The sequence below is a fragment of the Bos indicus x Bos taurus genome, chromosome 11, assembly GCF_003369695.1.
Source record: "Bos indicus x Bos taurus breed Angus x Brahman F1 hybrid chromosome 11, Bos_hybrid_MaternalHap_v2.0, whole genome shotgun sequence".
Lineage (NCBI taxonomy): Eukaryota > Metazoa > Chordata > Mammalia > Artiodactyla > Bovidae > Bos > Bos indicus x Bos taurus.
In genome coordinates, this window is record NC_040086.1 from 87,150,441 (window position 1) to 87,165,988 (window position 15,548).

Below are 15,548 nucleotides of genomic sequence, written 5' to 3' on the forward strand. Positions count from 1 at the left end.
ACATGCAAACACGAGTAAGGTGAGATTTACCAGAAAAAAGTATGTGGACACCTAGGTACAATGTAAAGTGGGATGAAATGCTTTAAAACAGAGCTCCGCCCGCAACTGGTTTCAGCTGAGGGGGCATCCACGTGGGTGCCAGTTTGCTGTCACGTTGGTCATCTGCCCTCATTTTGAAAAAAAAAAAAAAAAAGAGGGGAGTAAACATCTTTTCACTGGTGCCAAGGCTGGGGGGTGGGGCAGGGTCTCAATGTAGATGGAACATTTATATCCAAGAGTCCCACGCAGACAGGATTCACTTTTTAGAACCATTTTCCCCCAGAATAAACAAATGCTCTGCTTTTATAAAGTACCCCTGGTACTTGGAAGAAATCAGTGACCATGTCTTATACTTTGTTCAAAGTGGATCAATACTACAGGGTTTCAGGAGACCACGCCCTTCACTGTGAGAGCAGGTGTCTATGAGACAGTAAGTGAAGTGCCCCAGGGGACCACGACATCTCTATCCTAACAGACCTTCTCATACACCCAGTCAGCCCATGTCAAGGGACCTCTCCACGGACACCTGCCTTGAGAGGACCCGAACTTCTCAGCACCCACACTCACAGTGAGCAACAAGGGCAGCCAACACCAACCAAGCACGAGGTGAGTGACCCCCTCACCCCTGATGTACATCCCAGCGACTCTGTGAGCAGGGGGATGGCTGTCCCTCTGCTTCTATTAAAGGAAAAGGGCCCGGGGAAGCTGACGAACCCTCCCAGCTCCCGCGGTGGGCAAGGATGCAGGTTTCTACACCTCCTTGTTGTCTCTCCAGCTCTGGGTAAGGATACAGACTTGGAACTCAGATCCTTAGCAGGAGAGGATACCAACTCGGTAAGCCCCGTGCCTGTAATCTAAAATCACACCTCGTGCAATCTCAAGGAAATGCCACACCACCGCCATCTGCTCCAGGACCCAGACGACTGACGCTAATCCAACCCCACCCACGCTCACCTCCTGATACCCGCTCCTCCCTGGAGGGAAGTCACCTCACCCAAGGCCAAAGAACACAGATCCTGTGACCTTGGCTCCAAAGACCCGCCCCCACAGCATGAAACCCTCTCCCCACCACTGCTCGGGGACCTCGCCTGACACCTGGGGGAGCCCTGCCGGCAGCTCTCGCTCTGGTTACTCCCAGGGGACGGCTGTCTCAGTGAATGGATTTTCTCTTCTCTCTGAGTACATATTTCTTTTTTTTTAATTATTTATTTCTTCTTTTTATTTATTTTTTGGTTGTACTGGATCTTCACCGCTGCACACAGGCTTCCTCTCATTGCAGTGAGTGGGGCTTCTCATTGCAGTCGCTTCTCGCTGCAGAGCACAGGCTCCAGGGTGTGCCGGCTTCAGTAGTTGCAGAGCACAGGCTTAGCTGTTCCATGGTATGTGGAATTTTCCAGAATCAGGGATCGAACCTGTGTCTCCTGCATTGGCAGGTGGATTCTTATTCACTGTACCACCAGGGAAGTTCCTGAGCACATATTTCTCACTTTCCCTTTCCTGCCAAAACACACTCTGACTGGAAATCAACCCTGAATATTCACTAGAAGGACTAATGCTGAAGCTCCAAAACTTTGGCCACCCAATGCAAAAAGCTGACTCACTGGAAAAGACTCTGATGCTGGGAAAGATTGAAGGCAGGAGGAGAATGGGGCGACAGAGGATGAGATGGTTGGATGGCATCACTGACTCGATGGACATGAGTTTGAGCAAGCTCTAGGAGTTGGTGATGGACAGGGAGGCCTGGCGCGCTGCAGTCCATGGGTTGCAAAGAGCTGGACACGACTGAGACACTGAACAGCAATACCACTCAAATGCTGAACTGGCCTGGGACCACCCCCATCTGCCTGACTGTGCCCTCCTAGAGTGGGTAAATCACCCCAGTCCTGGTGCAGCAGACAGGCCACCCAGGGAGAACAGGGCTGGAGCCTTGGGGGGAAGGCCAGGCACTGCCCTGGCCCCCAGTCACCCATCACCTCTCTCAAGGAGCAGTGTGTGGCCCGGGTGGTTTATGCTTTATATGATAAGACTGGTAGGAAATTCCCCTGCTATCAGCTCTGCCTCAGTGGGCCAGCTGGGTGCATGACAAGGCACGAACGTGTCTTAATCAGGTTTCGTGTCAACAGTTAAAACAGAAACAAAATTTTTTTTGAAGGGAACGACACACTCAACATTTGCTTTGAGGACCAGACATAACCACGTATCTATGACAACCCACCCTCTCAGCAGCTCAGAATTCAGAGAGAACTCAGGTGGGAGGGCGACGACCCTGCCCTGAGACAGAGGCAAGGCGGTGCCCACACAGAGGGCGACACTCAGTGTTCCCCCCCCCAACCCCCAGGGAAATCTGCTTGCCTACGGCTTCTAAGAAAAACTGCCACATCAAATTTCTACCTCAACACCCTGAAGGGTTGCAGAGACTTTATACACAACGCAGGCTGATTTCTTCCTTGAAGAAGCAACAGTAGATACACCCAGACTTGTTAGCCCCCTGCCTCTGGGGGCCCGGGGCAAGCCAGCCTTAGTTCAGCGAGCGAGACCCGCCAGCCGCATACGTACATGTCGCTGCCCGGGTTGGGTTTGACTGAGTCCTCAGCGGGGAGACAGCACTCCATGATTTCATTGAAGCCTGCGTTCCCGATATTCTTGGCAAGCTGCAAAAACAAAAGTCTGTTTCAGTGCACTCAATTATTAATACCTTCCACCGCTCCACACTACTCACACAGCTGATGATTTATTTAATGGTCGCTAAGAAATAGAGCAATAAAGTGGTTTGCCTTTAATGAAGTTGGACAAAACCCAAACCCCAGAGGTACCCATAAAACCAGAGACAAGAATGCCTGTTTCAGAGGAGGGCTCTCGTAAAATGTCCCCTGGACAGAAAGCCTCCATGGACGGGGAGGAGCAGGAACTCGGCTCAACTCAAGTTTCTATTCTTTCCCCAACCTCCCACCCCAAGAAGAACCTGCGCTCTAGCTGAGAGAGATGTAACAGCATTTACTCCTGCCAGCGAGGGGGGACCTGGGCCAGGAAGCCAAGATTCACATTCAATCGTGGTTCTATTTACTGGCTTTGTGACCACAGGCAAGGTGGCTTCCCTGAGCTTCGGTTTTTTTAATAGAAAAATGGGGATGATACCTACCTTGCCAGTCTGCAAATAATGATAAAATGGGATTTTACATGAAAGCATTCAATACACCAAAGCACTGAAAACATGTCTGTTTCAAGGTAAGGTTCTCATTTGCCAATCAACCCCCCGACCTAGTTAGAAACGAGCAGGTTTCATCACTGCTCGCTGACACAGGCTCTGTACTGGATGTGGTGGGTACCCCGTAAACACCATGGCTGGTGGCAGCCAGGCCACCCCAGCAGCGTGGCACTTGGCACACTCCTGAATGGATGTGCAAATCCGGAGTCACTGGGGTCTTAGGAGCAGGGACTTATTTGTCCCACCCCCAGCACCCAGCTGAGCACCTGACCGAGGTAGGGTTCTTCAACATCTGGCGAAACAAAGAAACTGAATGTGAACACCAGGCCCAGTGCAAATCGGGTGACTGGGGTCTTAGGAACAGGGACTTATTCATCCCACCCCCAGCACCCTGCTCAACACCCGATGGAGACTGGGTTCTCCAACATCTAATGAAACAAAGAAACTGAACGGGAACACCAGGCCCAGTGCTTTGCAGCGAACAAGTATTTTCATTTCCTGTTTTCACAATGGAAACAACAACAGTGGGAGCAGTGATGCTTCTGGGGCTCCTGCCCTCAGTGAACCACAGGGACACAGGTGAGGGGGATGTTCTGGGAGGTTAAGCTGTGCCCAAACAGCCTCTCAGGGGACGCGGCTGAAGGAACAGCCAAGGGGTCTGGGTTGGAGAAGGCCACGCTTCCTGGTGGCAGGTCACACGACACGGAGAGGGGGTCGTTTGGGGGGTGGGTGCGAAGGACAGAGAAACATGCCAGCTTCATGATCGGGGTGGGGAGGCTTCCTACGTCTTCCTAGTCCTTGTGAACCAAGTTCAGGGTGTCCTGAGCTCCAGGCTCTCAGGAGCCCCTGCCTGGGCCTCTAGCCTGGCCCAGGGTCTATGGTGGCAAAACTCCAGGTGCCTCATTGCTCTGTCTCCGGAGACAAAGCTGAAGATTAGAGTAGCATGCCACAGTGGGTGATGTGGCGTACTGAGAATCTAGACTGAACCCTGGTATCGGAGCCTCAGTTTACAGCCAGGCACCTGCTAAGGCCCCACCGCTCCACGCAACATGAACAGCATCCCGCAGCCAAACACAGCCGCCTTCAGGGGGGTGACAGGATGAACCCCTGCACCGCACCCGGGAGCCCGTGGGCTGTGGGCAGATGGGAGGGGGCAAGGGGAGGAAGGATTCCCGGGAATCGGGAACTGCCTTCCTTCTGCTGGGCTTGGCTGGCTCACAGGGGCCAGCTGGTCCAGGGGGCCACCATGGCTGTGCGTCACAGCTGCCCAGCGCGGGCAATGGGCCACCTCACAGCCTCGCCAAGCCCTAGTGGATGGTCCAGCCTGCGGAGAACCCTCTGGAACCATGAGCCAAAGCACAGTGTTTGCAGATGGAGGGTGCAGCATCATGTCAAGAAGACGGGGGCCCGGCAGGATAGGGCAGGAGCCAGGGCAGCAGGAAGGCGGGTTAACCAGCCCTGACCCACACGACCTCTGCTCCCAGAGCACTGTCCCTGGACAGGGGGCCTCGTCGAGGGGACACGGGGCCCCAGCAGATCTGGGGGGTCCAGGGCATTTACAAGCCATGTCGTCAGGGAAGTGAGCCTCAGGGATGGCCAGAACACACATGGGGCCTCAGGCAGGCTGGGCTCTAGGTCTGTTCCAAGAGGATCAGTCTAACAAGACAGCAGTGAACGAAAAAGCAAAGGAAGGGACCTGTGATAAGGGCTGAACCAGCAATGCAGGAATGGAGACAGCAGGATGGTGGGACAGCAGGGGTCTGGACTGGACACACCCCCCACCCCATGCCCTGGGACTGCGTCTCCCTGATGTTCAAAGCACCTGAGGACAGGGTCTGGGAGACACACATTCCTGGAGACCCGGGGCACCTACCCTCTCGGGCCCCTGAGCCAGAAAGGGGCTGTAGGTTCTGGTTTCCAGAGTTTGGGTGAGGATGGGGAGCCTCTGGTGCCCTGTTTTCATGCTTCCAGGTGGAAGGTTACCATTCCTGAGACATTCTGTCTTCCTGTACTTATGCCCCAGAGGAGAGGAGTAGACAGTGAGAGAAAAGATCTCCCTGCCCGAGGGGCTCAGAAGGACAGACACCCCTGGGACACCTCCAGGACGCAGCGCAGGGGTGGGTCTGCCCCTCTGGTCCCGCCTGGGCCCCGAGTCCAAGTCTGGGCTTCGGCTACCCCCATACGTGGGAACCAGGTCAGCGGATGCAGCGATTTTCAACAATGAATCGGACCTTCAATCTCTCAAGCGGTTCCAAATCAACGCAGGAAAATGGGGTGTCATCTCCTGGGCCCCCTCAGGTCCCAGAAGGTTGGAAAGCTTGGAGTCCATGGCACACAGATGGACAAGAAAGGCTCTGGGAAAGTGAAAGAACTTGACCCTTGTAGGCAGAGCTAAGAAAGAGCAGTGAGCTCTAAATTGCTGCTTCCAAAGAAGGGAGCACAAAAAATATGCTGGGAAAAACTGTATGTTTCTCCTGAGCCTTTAAAATTTCTACTTTAGATATATTTTATGAAGTATACAACACACTTCTTAGTAAGTGGGACAAATGCAACTATACATTACACACAGCTCTAGGTTTTGGTGCTCAATTTTTTCTGATAGGGTTTGTGGTTTTTAAAAAGTTCATAATTGTGATTTAAGAATAAACCTTTTAGCCACCTTTTTAAAACAGAGCTCTTGTTCAGGCTAGATAAGACAAAGGGCCTGGGACGATGTCTGGAGCATGACAGTCACTCAGTAAACGGGGGCCGACGCTGCCACTTCCGGTTGCTCTTTGTAGCCTGAACGGCTTCATTTCAGCCCCAAGTGAAACAGCAGTGTCATCTGTAAGGAGGCTCTCAGTTTCTGAGGGTTTTCTTCTCACCTCTCTCACAGATCCAGCTGTTAGTTCATTTGCTTTGCATTTAATAGCTTGTTAACAACCTCAGGAGAAGGAGGCATGAGGTCACAAAACGGGCTTGAATCAGGATTGTGGGCTCCTGGGGTTTCTGACCCCATTCTCTGATGTTAGATGATTTTTAAATTACTGTGGATGCGTGCTATGTCGCTTCAGTCGTGTCTGACTCTTTGCGACCCCATGGACTATAGCCTGCCAGGCTCCTCTGCCCATGGGATTCTCCAAACAAGAATACTGGAGTGGGTTGCCATTCGCTTCTCCAGGGGACCTTCCCAACCCAGGGATCAAACTCATGTCCCCTACGTCTCCTACATTGGCAGGTGAATACTTAACCATTAGCATCACCTGGGAAGGCCTTTAAATTACTGACTCAAATTCAATTACAGAACACTGAAGTTTTCTTTAGTAACTTCATTTACAATGTGAAACTGATCATATGAAACTAGGAGTCTCATACCAACAATACTGTTCTATGAAGGATCTAAAAATTGGAGCTGAAATCATAATCTTCTGTGTTAAGGAGGAAATTTATCTTTTTAAAATCTTTGCTTTTCAGGAGGCCTTCTGAAAGCAGAGTTGCTTTAACATCTAAGGGTATTAAGCTGGTGCACGCCAGTTAAGATGGCACAGCTTCCCTGAACTAACCAAATTAATACTTCAATTACCCATTTCCTTCCACTGAATAAGAAGTGATTCCAGGAGAAGGAAAAGGGAAGAAAAGATGACTGCCAACCAGCCACCTTCACGGATGCTGCTAAAACCACTGCAGCAGTAAACATGGGACTCCAGCGTGCTTGAAACAAAAACAAATTAAAAAAGAAATGGTGAAGCACCACATCAGGGGAAGCTGTTTGCAAGACAATTTAGACAGAATTAAAGACTTCCATCATGAGGGCTACGCTGAGGCCATTCGGGGGGACAGGGGCGGCATTTTACGGGGTGAGCATCTGTCTGTTCCGAACGCAATGCCGACAGGAAACGAAGCTGCCCGCTCATGTCTCTGCTGTCTCCATCAGGCTGTTCGAAACCCCGTCTCATGTCACAGCAGTCCCCGTGTGGGGCTGGGACCCTGGCTCAGGGCAGGCTGCAGCCTCGGATACGCCCACAAGTCCTCCTCCAGTTTACCCTCATATCTCTTTCAGAGAGTCTAGTTACCATGTGCAACCCCAGAAGACGACACACTCCGATGAACACACCAGCCCAGGACCCTGACACCACGGCTCTGTGAACCTGAAAAGCTCACAAAGGAAGCAGTCGGTCCAGCTGGAGGATTCACACGTTATGACACGCAGATCATTCTTCTGGGAGGATTTTGTTCCAATCCTTCTGGAGGAGGAGATGACGATACTTGATAGTTCTCACTATGTACCAGGTGGAATTCTAAACACATACATTCACACACAGGATATGTGTGAGTCAAGCCTTCAGGAGATCTTTTGTTCAGGCAGCATCTGTCTAAACAAAATAACCGGGTGCTTTAAAAACGCTTGAAATTCTCATGCTTTACAAGTGTTACCAACACCTGACACACTCTGCACCTGCGGAGTGAGGGTCTGGGCGTGGGGTCACTCCCGCAGTAACCCGGCTGGGATGAGAGGCGGGGAGACCTCCCCTGCCTGCGAGTGGCTAGAGTTCAGGGCAAAGACAGGGTGGGAATAAATGCCACGTGATTCAGGCCTCTGCCCTTTGTTTTTCTGACAATCACGGAGGCAAAGAGGCTTAGATAAGGGAGTTTAGGCAGAGATTAGACATCAGAAATAGTTGCAGCTGTCAGTTAAGCGGCCTCTGCCTGGATTTCTCCATAATGGCTGAGTTGGTCAGATTATAAATGCCTGAGAGATTACATAGATGAGGCTCTGAGAGACAGGAAGGAAGCTCTGAGCCAGGGATCAGAAGTCACCTCCTCCTTTCACTGAGACGGAAACATTTTCCTTCCAGCCCTCTTTGGCGCTTCCCTCTGCAGTAGGCAACAGTCTCATGCAGACCATCAGATAAATTTCTGAGACGTGTTTAAGCAGGTGTAACAGATGTGCTGGTATCAGGCTCCCACCAGCTTATACGAGCTCAGCTGTTAAACAGTCATTATTAAAAATTACATTCTATAAACTCATGATCAAATAAACTATACTAAGGAATTCCCTGGTGGTCCAGTGGAATTGGGACTCCGCATTTTCCATTGCCGGGAACCCAGGTTTGATCCCTGGTCAGGGAACTAAGATCCTGAAAGCAGTATGGCGTGGCTTTAATATAAAAATCATACTAAAAACAAAACAGTCCGCAAAACTCATCACTTCTGATTTTCCTACATCTTACTATTCTGTTTTTGAAGATACTTGCAACAACAGTGTTCTTGTGGGGTGAGCTTACTATGTGTGTGTGACCAAATCTCTTTCTTACGGCTCATTCAGTGATTCACACGGTGGCCTGAAAACGGCCCCAGTGGGAGTGTTTACATCATGTCACTGAGCAGACTACAAAGCAGGACGTCTCTGCCCCCCAGAGAGCTGGCTGTAGACACTGTCAGGGATGGGGAGGGGGATATACAGAGGGGCTGCAGTGAGGTTTATGCACTCCCCATGGGGTGAGTCCTCGGGGGTTAAGAGTGTGAGCTCTGACTAAAGAGGCCCCCATTCCAGACCTGGTGTGTGGATAACACATAACCTCGGGCTTGTTACAACATTCTAAGCCTCAGTTCCTCTTCTGTAAAATGGGGATAATATACCAAGGCCACGGGGCTGAAGAGCAAATGAACGAATACACACAAAGTGCTTTGCAAAGTGCCGCACGCAAAACCAGCAATTAAACCTCAACGTAAACCAGTTAACACTTCCCACTGTTTCTTTTTTCTTTTTCTTTTTTAAATCACTAGGTTGCAAAGAGTTGGACATGACTGAGTAGCTGAACAACAAAAAGGGTTGTATAGCAGCTACCCTGGTTTAGCAGTGCTCAATGAAAATACACGTGAGGGTTTCACGTCTGTGCTGTCCCCAGTTACCAAGGTTTCATGTCTACGCTGTCTCCAGTTACCCAGGACACTGCCTGAATACACAGATCTATGATGCAGCCTGTATGCATTATGACATTAACAATAACCGTACCATGTAACAAAGAATACACTGCTTGGGTCTTGCCAAGGATCAGATTAGATCAGATCAGTCACTCAGTAGTGTCCGACTCTTTGCAACCCCATGAATCGCAGCACGCCAGGCCTCCCTGTCCATCACCAAATCCCGGAGTTCACCCAGACTCATGTCCATCGAGTCAGTGATGCCATCCAGCCATCTCATCCTCTGTCATCCCCTACTCCTCTTGCCCCCAATCCCTCCTAGCACCAGTCTTTTTCAATGAGTCAACTCTTTGCATGAGGTGGCCAAAGTACTGGAGTTTCAGCTTCAGCATCATTCCTTCCAAAGAAATCCCAGGGCTGATCTCCTTCAGAATGGACCTGTTGGATCTCCTTGCAGTCCAAGGGACTCTCAAGAGTCTTCTCCAACACCACAGTTCAAAAGCATCAATTCTTCGGCACTCAGCCTTCTTCACAGTCCAACTCTCACATCCATACATGACCACAGGAAAAACCATAGCCTTGACTAGACGAACCTTTGTTGGCAAAGTAATGTCTCTGCTTTTCAATGTGCTATCTAGCATATTGGTCATATTGGTCATAACTTTCCTTCCAAGGAGTAAGCATCTTTTAATTTCATGGCTGCAGTCACCATCTGCAGTGATTTTGGAGCCCCCCAAAATAAAGTCTGACACTGTTTCCACTGTTTCCCCATCTATTTCCCATGAAGTGATGGGACCGGATGCCATGATCTTCATTTGCTGAATGTTGAGCTTTAAGCCAACTTTTTCACTCTCCACTTTCACTTTCATCAAGAGGCTTTTGAGTTCCTCTTCACTTTCTGCCATAAGGATGGTGTCATCTGCATGTCTGAGGTTATTGATATTTCTCCCGGCAATCTTGATTCCAGCTTGTGTTTCTTCCAGTCCAGCGTTTCTCATGATGTACTCTGCATAGAAGTTAAATAAACAGGGTGACAGTATACAGCCTTGACATACTCCTTTTCCTATTTGGAACCAGTCTGTTGTTCCATGTCCAGTTCTAACTGTTGCTTCCTGATCTGCATACAAATTTCTCAAGAGGCAGATCAGGTGGTCTGGTATTCCCATCTCTTTCAGAATTTTCCACAGTTGATTGTGATCCCCACAGTCAAAGGCTTTGGCATAGTCAATAAAGCAGAAATAGATGTTTTTCTGGAACTCTCTTGCTTTTTCCATGATCCAGCGGATGTTGGCAATTTGATCTCTGGTTCCTCTGCCTTTTCTAAAACCAGCTTGAACATCAGGAAGTTCAGGTTCACATACTGCTGAAGCCTGGCTTGGAGAATTTTGAGCATTACTTTACTAGCGTGTGAGATGAGTGCAATTGTGCGGTAGTTTGAGCATTCTTTGGCATTGCCTTTCTTTGGGATCGAAATGAAAACTGACCTTTTCCAGTCCTGTGGCCACTGCTGAGTTTTCCAAATTTGCTGGCATATTGAGTGCAGTACTTTCACAGCATCATCTTTCAGGATTTGGAATAGCTCAACTGGAATTCTATCACCTCCACTAGCTTTGTTCATAGTGATGCTTTCTAAGGCCCACTTGACTTCACATTCCAGGATGTCTGGCTCTAGGTCAGTGATCACACCATCATGATTATCTGGGTCGTGAAGATCTTTTTTGTACAGTTCTTCTGTGTGTTCTTGCCATTTCTTCTTAATAGCTTCTGCTTCTGTTAGGTCCATACCATTTCTGTCCTTTATCAGGCCCATCTTTGCATGAAATGTTCCTTTGGTATCTCTGATTTTCTTGAAGAGATCTCTAGTCTTTCCCATTCTGTTGTTTTCCTCTATTTCTTTGCATTGATCGCTGAAGAAGGCTTTCTTATCTCTTCTTGCTATTCTTTGGAACTCTGCATTCAGATGTTTATATCTTTCCTTTTCTCCTTTGCTTTTCGCTTCTCTTCTTTTCACAGCTATTTGTAAGGCCTCCCCAGACAGCCATTTTGCTTTTTTGCATTTCTTTTCCACGGGGATGGTCTTGATCCCTGTCTCCTGTACGATGTCACGAACCTCATTCCATAGCTCATCAGGCACTCTATCAGATCTAGGCCCTTAAATTCTATTTCTCACTTCCACTGTATAATCATAAGGGATTTGATTTAGGTCATACCTGAATGGTCTAGTGGTTTTCCCTACTTTCTTCAATTTAAGTCTGAATTTGGCAATAAGCAATTCATGGTCTGAGCCACAGTCAGCTCCTGGCCTTGTTTTTGCTGACTGTATAGAGCTTCTCCATCTTTGGCTGCAAAGAATATAATCAATCTGATTTCGGTGTTGACCATCTGGTGATGTCCCTGTATAGAGTCTTCTCTTGTGTTGTTGGAAGAGGGTGTTTGTTATGACTAGTGCATTTTCTTGGCAAAACTCTATTAGTCTTTGCCCTGCTTCATTCCATATTCCAAGGCCAAATTTGCCTGTTACTCCAGGTGTTTCTTGACTTCCTACTTTTGCATTCCAGTCCCCTATAATGAAAAGGACATCTTTTTTGGGTGTTAGTTCTAAAAGGTCTTGTAGGTCTTCATAGAACCATTCAACTTCAGCTTCTTCAGTGTTACTGGTTGGGGCATAGACTTGGATTGCTGTGATATTGAATGATTTGTCTTGGAAACGAACAAAGATCATTCTGTCGTTTTTGAGATTGCATCCAAGTACTGCATTTCGGACTCTTTTGTTAACCATGGTGGCTACTCCATTTCTTCTGAGGGATTCCTGCCCGCAGTAGTAGATATAATGGTCATCTTGAGTTAAATTCACCCATTCCAGTCCATTTGAGTTCACTGATTCCTAGAATGTCGACATTCACTCTTGCCATCTCTTGTTTGACCACTTCCAATTTGCCTTGATTCATGGACCTGACATTCCAGGTTCCTATGCAATATTGCTCTATGCAATACAGCATCGGACCTTGCTTCTATCACCAGTCACATCCACAGCTGGGTATTCTTTTTGCTTTGGCTCTAAGGATATAGCTTAGTTTTAAACTTCAGTTAATCAGTGATGCTACTAACTGGGCTACCAGAACCCACTGTAGTTTCTCCCAGCTTTGTCTTTCAAGACTATAAAGGAATTCCTTGGAAAGACACGAAGGATTTGTTTGACAAGATAGTTCAAAATGCATTACAAGTTCAGACACGTTGGTTCCAGAATGGTCATCAATAAGACTTACGGCCCCTCGAGAGTCTATTGACCACAGCAATTGATTTTCTGCCAAGACTATTGCTCTTGACATTAAAATCAATGGTAATCAATATCCTCTTAATATTTACTGTCCAATGCTTGGCTATCTCAACAAAGAACTTCAAATACTGCCTTCTAATCAGCAGTTACAGACTTTGAAAACACTCCAAAGAGCTCATGTTTTAGGTGTCCCCAAAGCACTTGGTCCCTGATGGGACCACAGTCTCCAGGCTTTGAAAGTCACTTCACAGAAAATGCTTCAACCTCTTAATAGTGATCTATAGTGCATGGCTATGTGTATTGCTGAACCAAGAATGAGAGGTTTTTTTGTTTGTTTGTTTGTTTTTTAAAGAAATACAGGCAGTAGAAGCAAATATCATTATCTCTCCCAAAAGGCAAACAATAAGGGGCAGAGAAAAAGTCCACCCGAGGCTCGAGCCAGGCAGTGTCCGCAGACTCAGGAGAATCTGGCTGACATCTCTGGAGAAGGAGTCTTTCCTGTCTCTGGACTTTGGACTCCGTGTCCTCTCAATGCCTGGGGTGAATCGGACTTTGCCAACGCTCACACCAGTCTTCACGCTCCTTTATGAGTTCACTTCCATTTTATTCATTTAAGAATAAAGCTTTGCAACCCTAAACCTCTAGTAGCTGAGGAGGAGGGATTACCCGTGAGTTTCTAATTACCCAAATGTACTTGGCAATATCAACAGCTACCAGGCCCAGGGGAATTTTAGAAGACCAAAATGGAAACCTCACATTCAGCTCATCTGTGTTCACTCCAAAATCCCAAAATCAAGGACCTCAAGCTTACCAGCAGTTCAGATGTTCCTAACACGTCTAACGTCAGGGATTGCATCCTGGAGTAGTGGACCCCCAGCTCTCTGTGGATCCCGGAACACTCGATGCAGGTCAGAATGCCCAGGTTGGTGGAGAGCCACGTAGGATCTGCCAAAGACAGCGAGGAACACCAAAGCTTGTGAGGAGGGGCCAGGGTCAGAACTTTGTTCTTGTACAGTTACTACTCAACATGGAGTTTTGATGCACCATGCAGCGGGATCCTAGGTGCAGTGGGAACCCTCATCCATCATTAGTTACCACCGGTGGCTCAGATGGTAAAGAATCTGCCTGCAATGCGGGAGACCTGGGTTCGATTCCTGGGTCGGGAAGATCCTCTGGAGGAGGGCATGGCAACCCACTCCATTGCCTGGAGAATCCCATGGACAGAGAAGCCTGGTGGGCTCAGTCCATGGGGTCGCAAAGACTCGGGCACAACTAAGCAACTAAGTACACACACAAGTCACACACAGTGCACACGTGCACATATCTATTCCCCTTCTTCCTACAGCTCCACCTGCCCATCCTTCCATTCAGTGAATAAATACTCCCAAGGGACAGGGCTGTGTGTAGAATAGGACACAGTGCCCTCTAGCGGTCATGGGTCCCTGGACACAGACCACACCCACCAGCAACCAGGTTGTATCAGCAAAGGGGACAGTCTAGTGCCACATGGGGGACAGTCTTAAATCACATGTTTGTATGTCAAAGATGCTAATGATGCCAGCAGAGAACACTTACTATGTGATGATGCCAAGCTCTGCTCAGCACAGAGCTGAAGCAATTACAGTAGGAATAGCTCCACCTGTAACAAGAGCTTTAGAAATTACAGGTGCTTTCCTTGAATAACTCATTTAACACATACAGGAGGATCTGGATGCAAACAGGGCCAGTGCCTTTATGATCTTGCTCAGAGAGGCCAGGGGCCTTGCTTGATGCTGCGGAGTTAGACCGCAGCCCTGCCTTTAGCCGGGTTCAAGCCCAGCTCGCATTGCATGCTCACTTATTCGCGAAAGTGTCCTAACCACGTGCCGCAGTAAGCAGTCAAGAAAGGTTTGCTGCATGCTAGGTTTACTGGAAAACTCTGAATTCAAAATAAAATACACTTGAACACGTGAGCACAGCCCGGAAGTTCAATTCTCTTTAGAACTGCTTGTTTGCCCTCAGAAACTCATTGCAGGTAAATACCGCAACCTTGGTTATGTGAATCGTGAAGTTATTTTTAAAATGTTCAAGTTATAAAAATTTTATCCGAGTTTGGAAACACTTCTGGGCACCTGTGCTTCCACTTTTCTGCACCTATTCTGCTGGTATCCACTGTGTCATGCTTAGTAACAAGCTTTAATATGCCATGTCATATTAAAGTAGGTTATTAATACTTTATAGTCTTAGCGTTGTCTTAGCATTTTAAAACAAAAATGTTGTAGCTCTTTCTTTCTTATAAGAGTGTTATAAGTCCAAGTACTACATGTCCTCATCTAAGAAAAAAGTGCGATTTACTACTTTTGCTACCCACCTCATCTCCTGCCAAAGACATGTTATTAATGGCCCAAGGCCTCATGAGGTAATTCTTCAAATTACCCCCAAATACAGCCTCCAACCTAACAGGAACCCCCCGCCCCGCACCATGGCACGTCTCAACTGTCCACTCTATCTTTGCTTTGTTTTCAATAAAAATCATCATAGAACTAGAGGAACGAGAAGGTAAGTGGCCATCCTAACCAAGCCACAACCTTTCCCATTTTACAAATATTCAGAAAACACTACTCTGCAGCTCCCCTGACCAACACCATTCCATCTGAATTACAAGAGTAAGTCAACTCTTTAAACTTTTAAAGTACTGTTTGTTAAAATCTACAATGATAATTTCTGTCCATTAAAAATGAAACCCCAGTGAGTGTTAGAGTTGCTCCAGTCATGTCTGACTCTTTGGAATCCTATGCGCTGTCACCCCCAGCATCCTCTGTCCATGGGGTTCTCCAGGCAAGAACACTGGAGTGGATTCCCATGCCCTCCTCCAGATCTTCTGGACCCAGGGATCGAACCCACGTCTCTTACATCTCCACACTGGCAGGCAGGGTCTTTATGGCTAGTGCCACCCAGGAAGCCCAGCAGGCTTTATCAAAACTCAGAAATAAAAACCTCATTTCACAGAACATGGCAGCTGGAAGGGGTCTGGACTGGTCCCTTCACTTTCCAAACAGGAAAACTGCCATCTGACAAAGCCAGTGGCTCTTCCAGGGTTATTGGCTAGACAGTGGCTTAAAGCTGCCGCAGATGTAGTACAAA

At 48.1% G+C, this 15,548-nt stretch overlaps 1 protein-coding gene across 4 annotated transcripts in view; it reads right to left on the reverse strand.

Annotated features, from left to right (window-relative positions):
- ASAP2 (ArfGAP with SH3 domain, ankyrin repeat and PH domain 2) overlaps positions 1-15,548 on the reverse strand; it is a 158,276-nt gene that overhangs the window by 23,956 nt on the left and 118,772 nt on the right. For all 4 annotated transcript variants that reach the window (XM_027556112.1, XM_027556113.1, XM_027556116.1 and 1 more), the window contains 2 exons: positions 13,237-13,370; positions 2,596-2,690 (listed from right to left, as the gene is read on the reverse strand). In XM_027556112.1, coding sequence (XP_027411913.1) covers positions 2,596-2,690; positions 13,237-13,370 — 229 coding nt within the window. The remainder of the gene's footprint in view (positions 1-2,595; positions 2,691-13,236; positions 13,371-15,548) is intronic.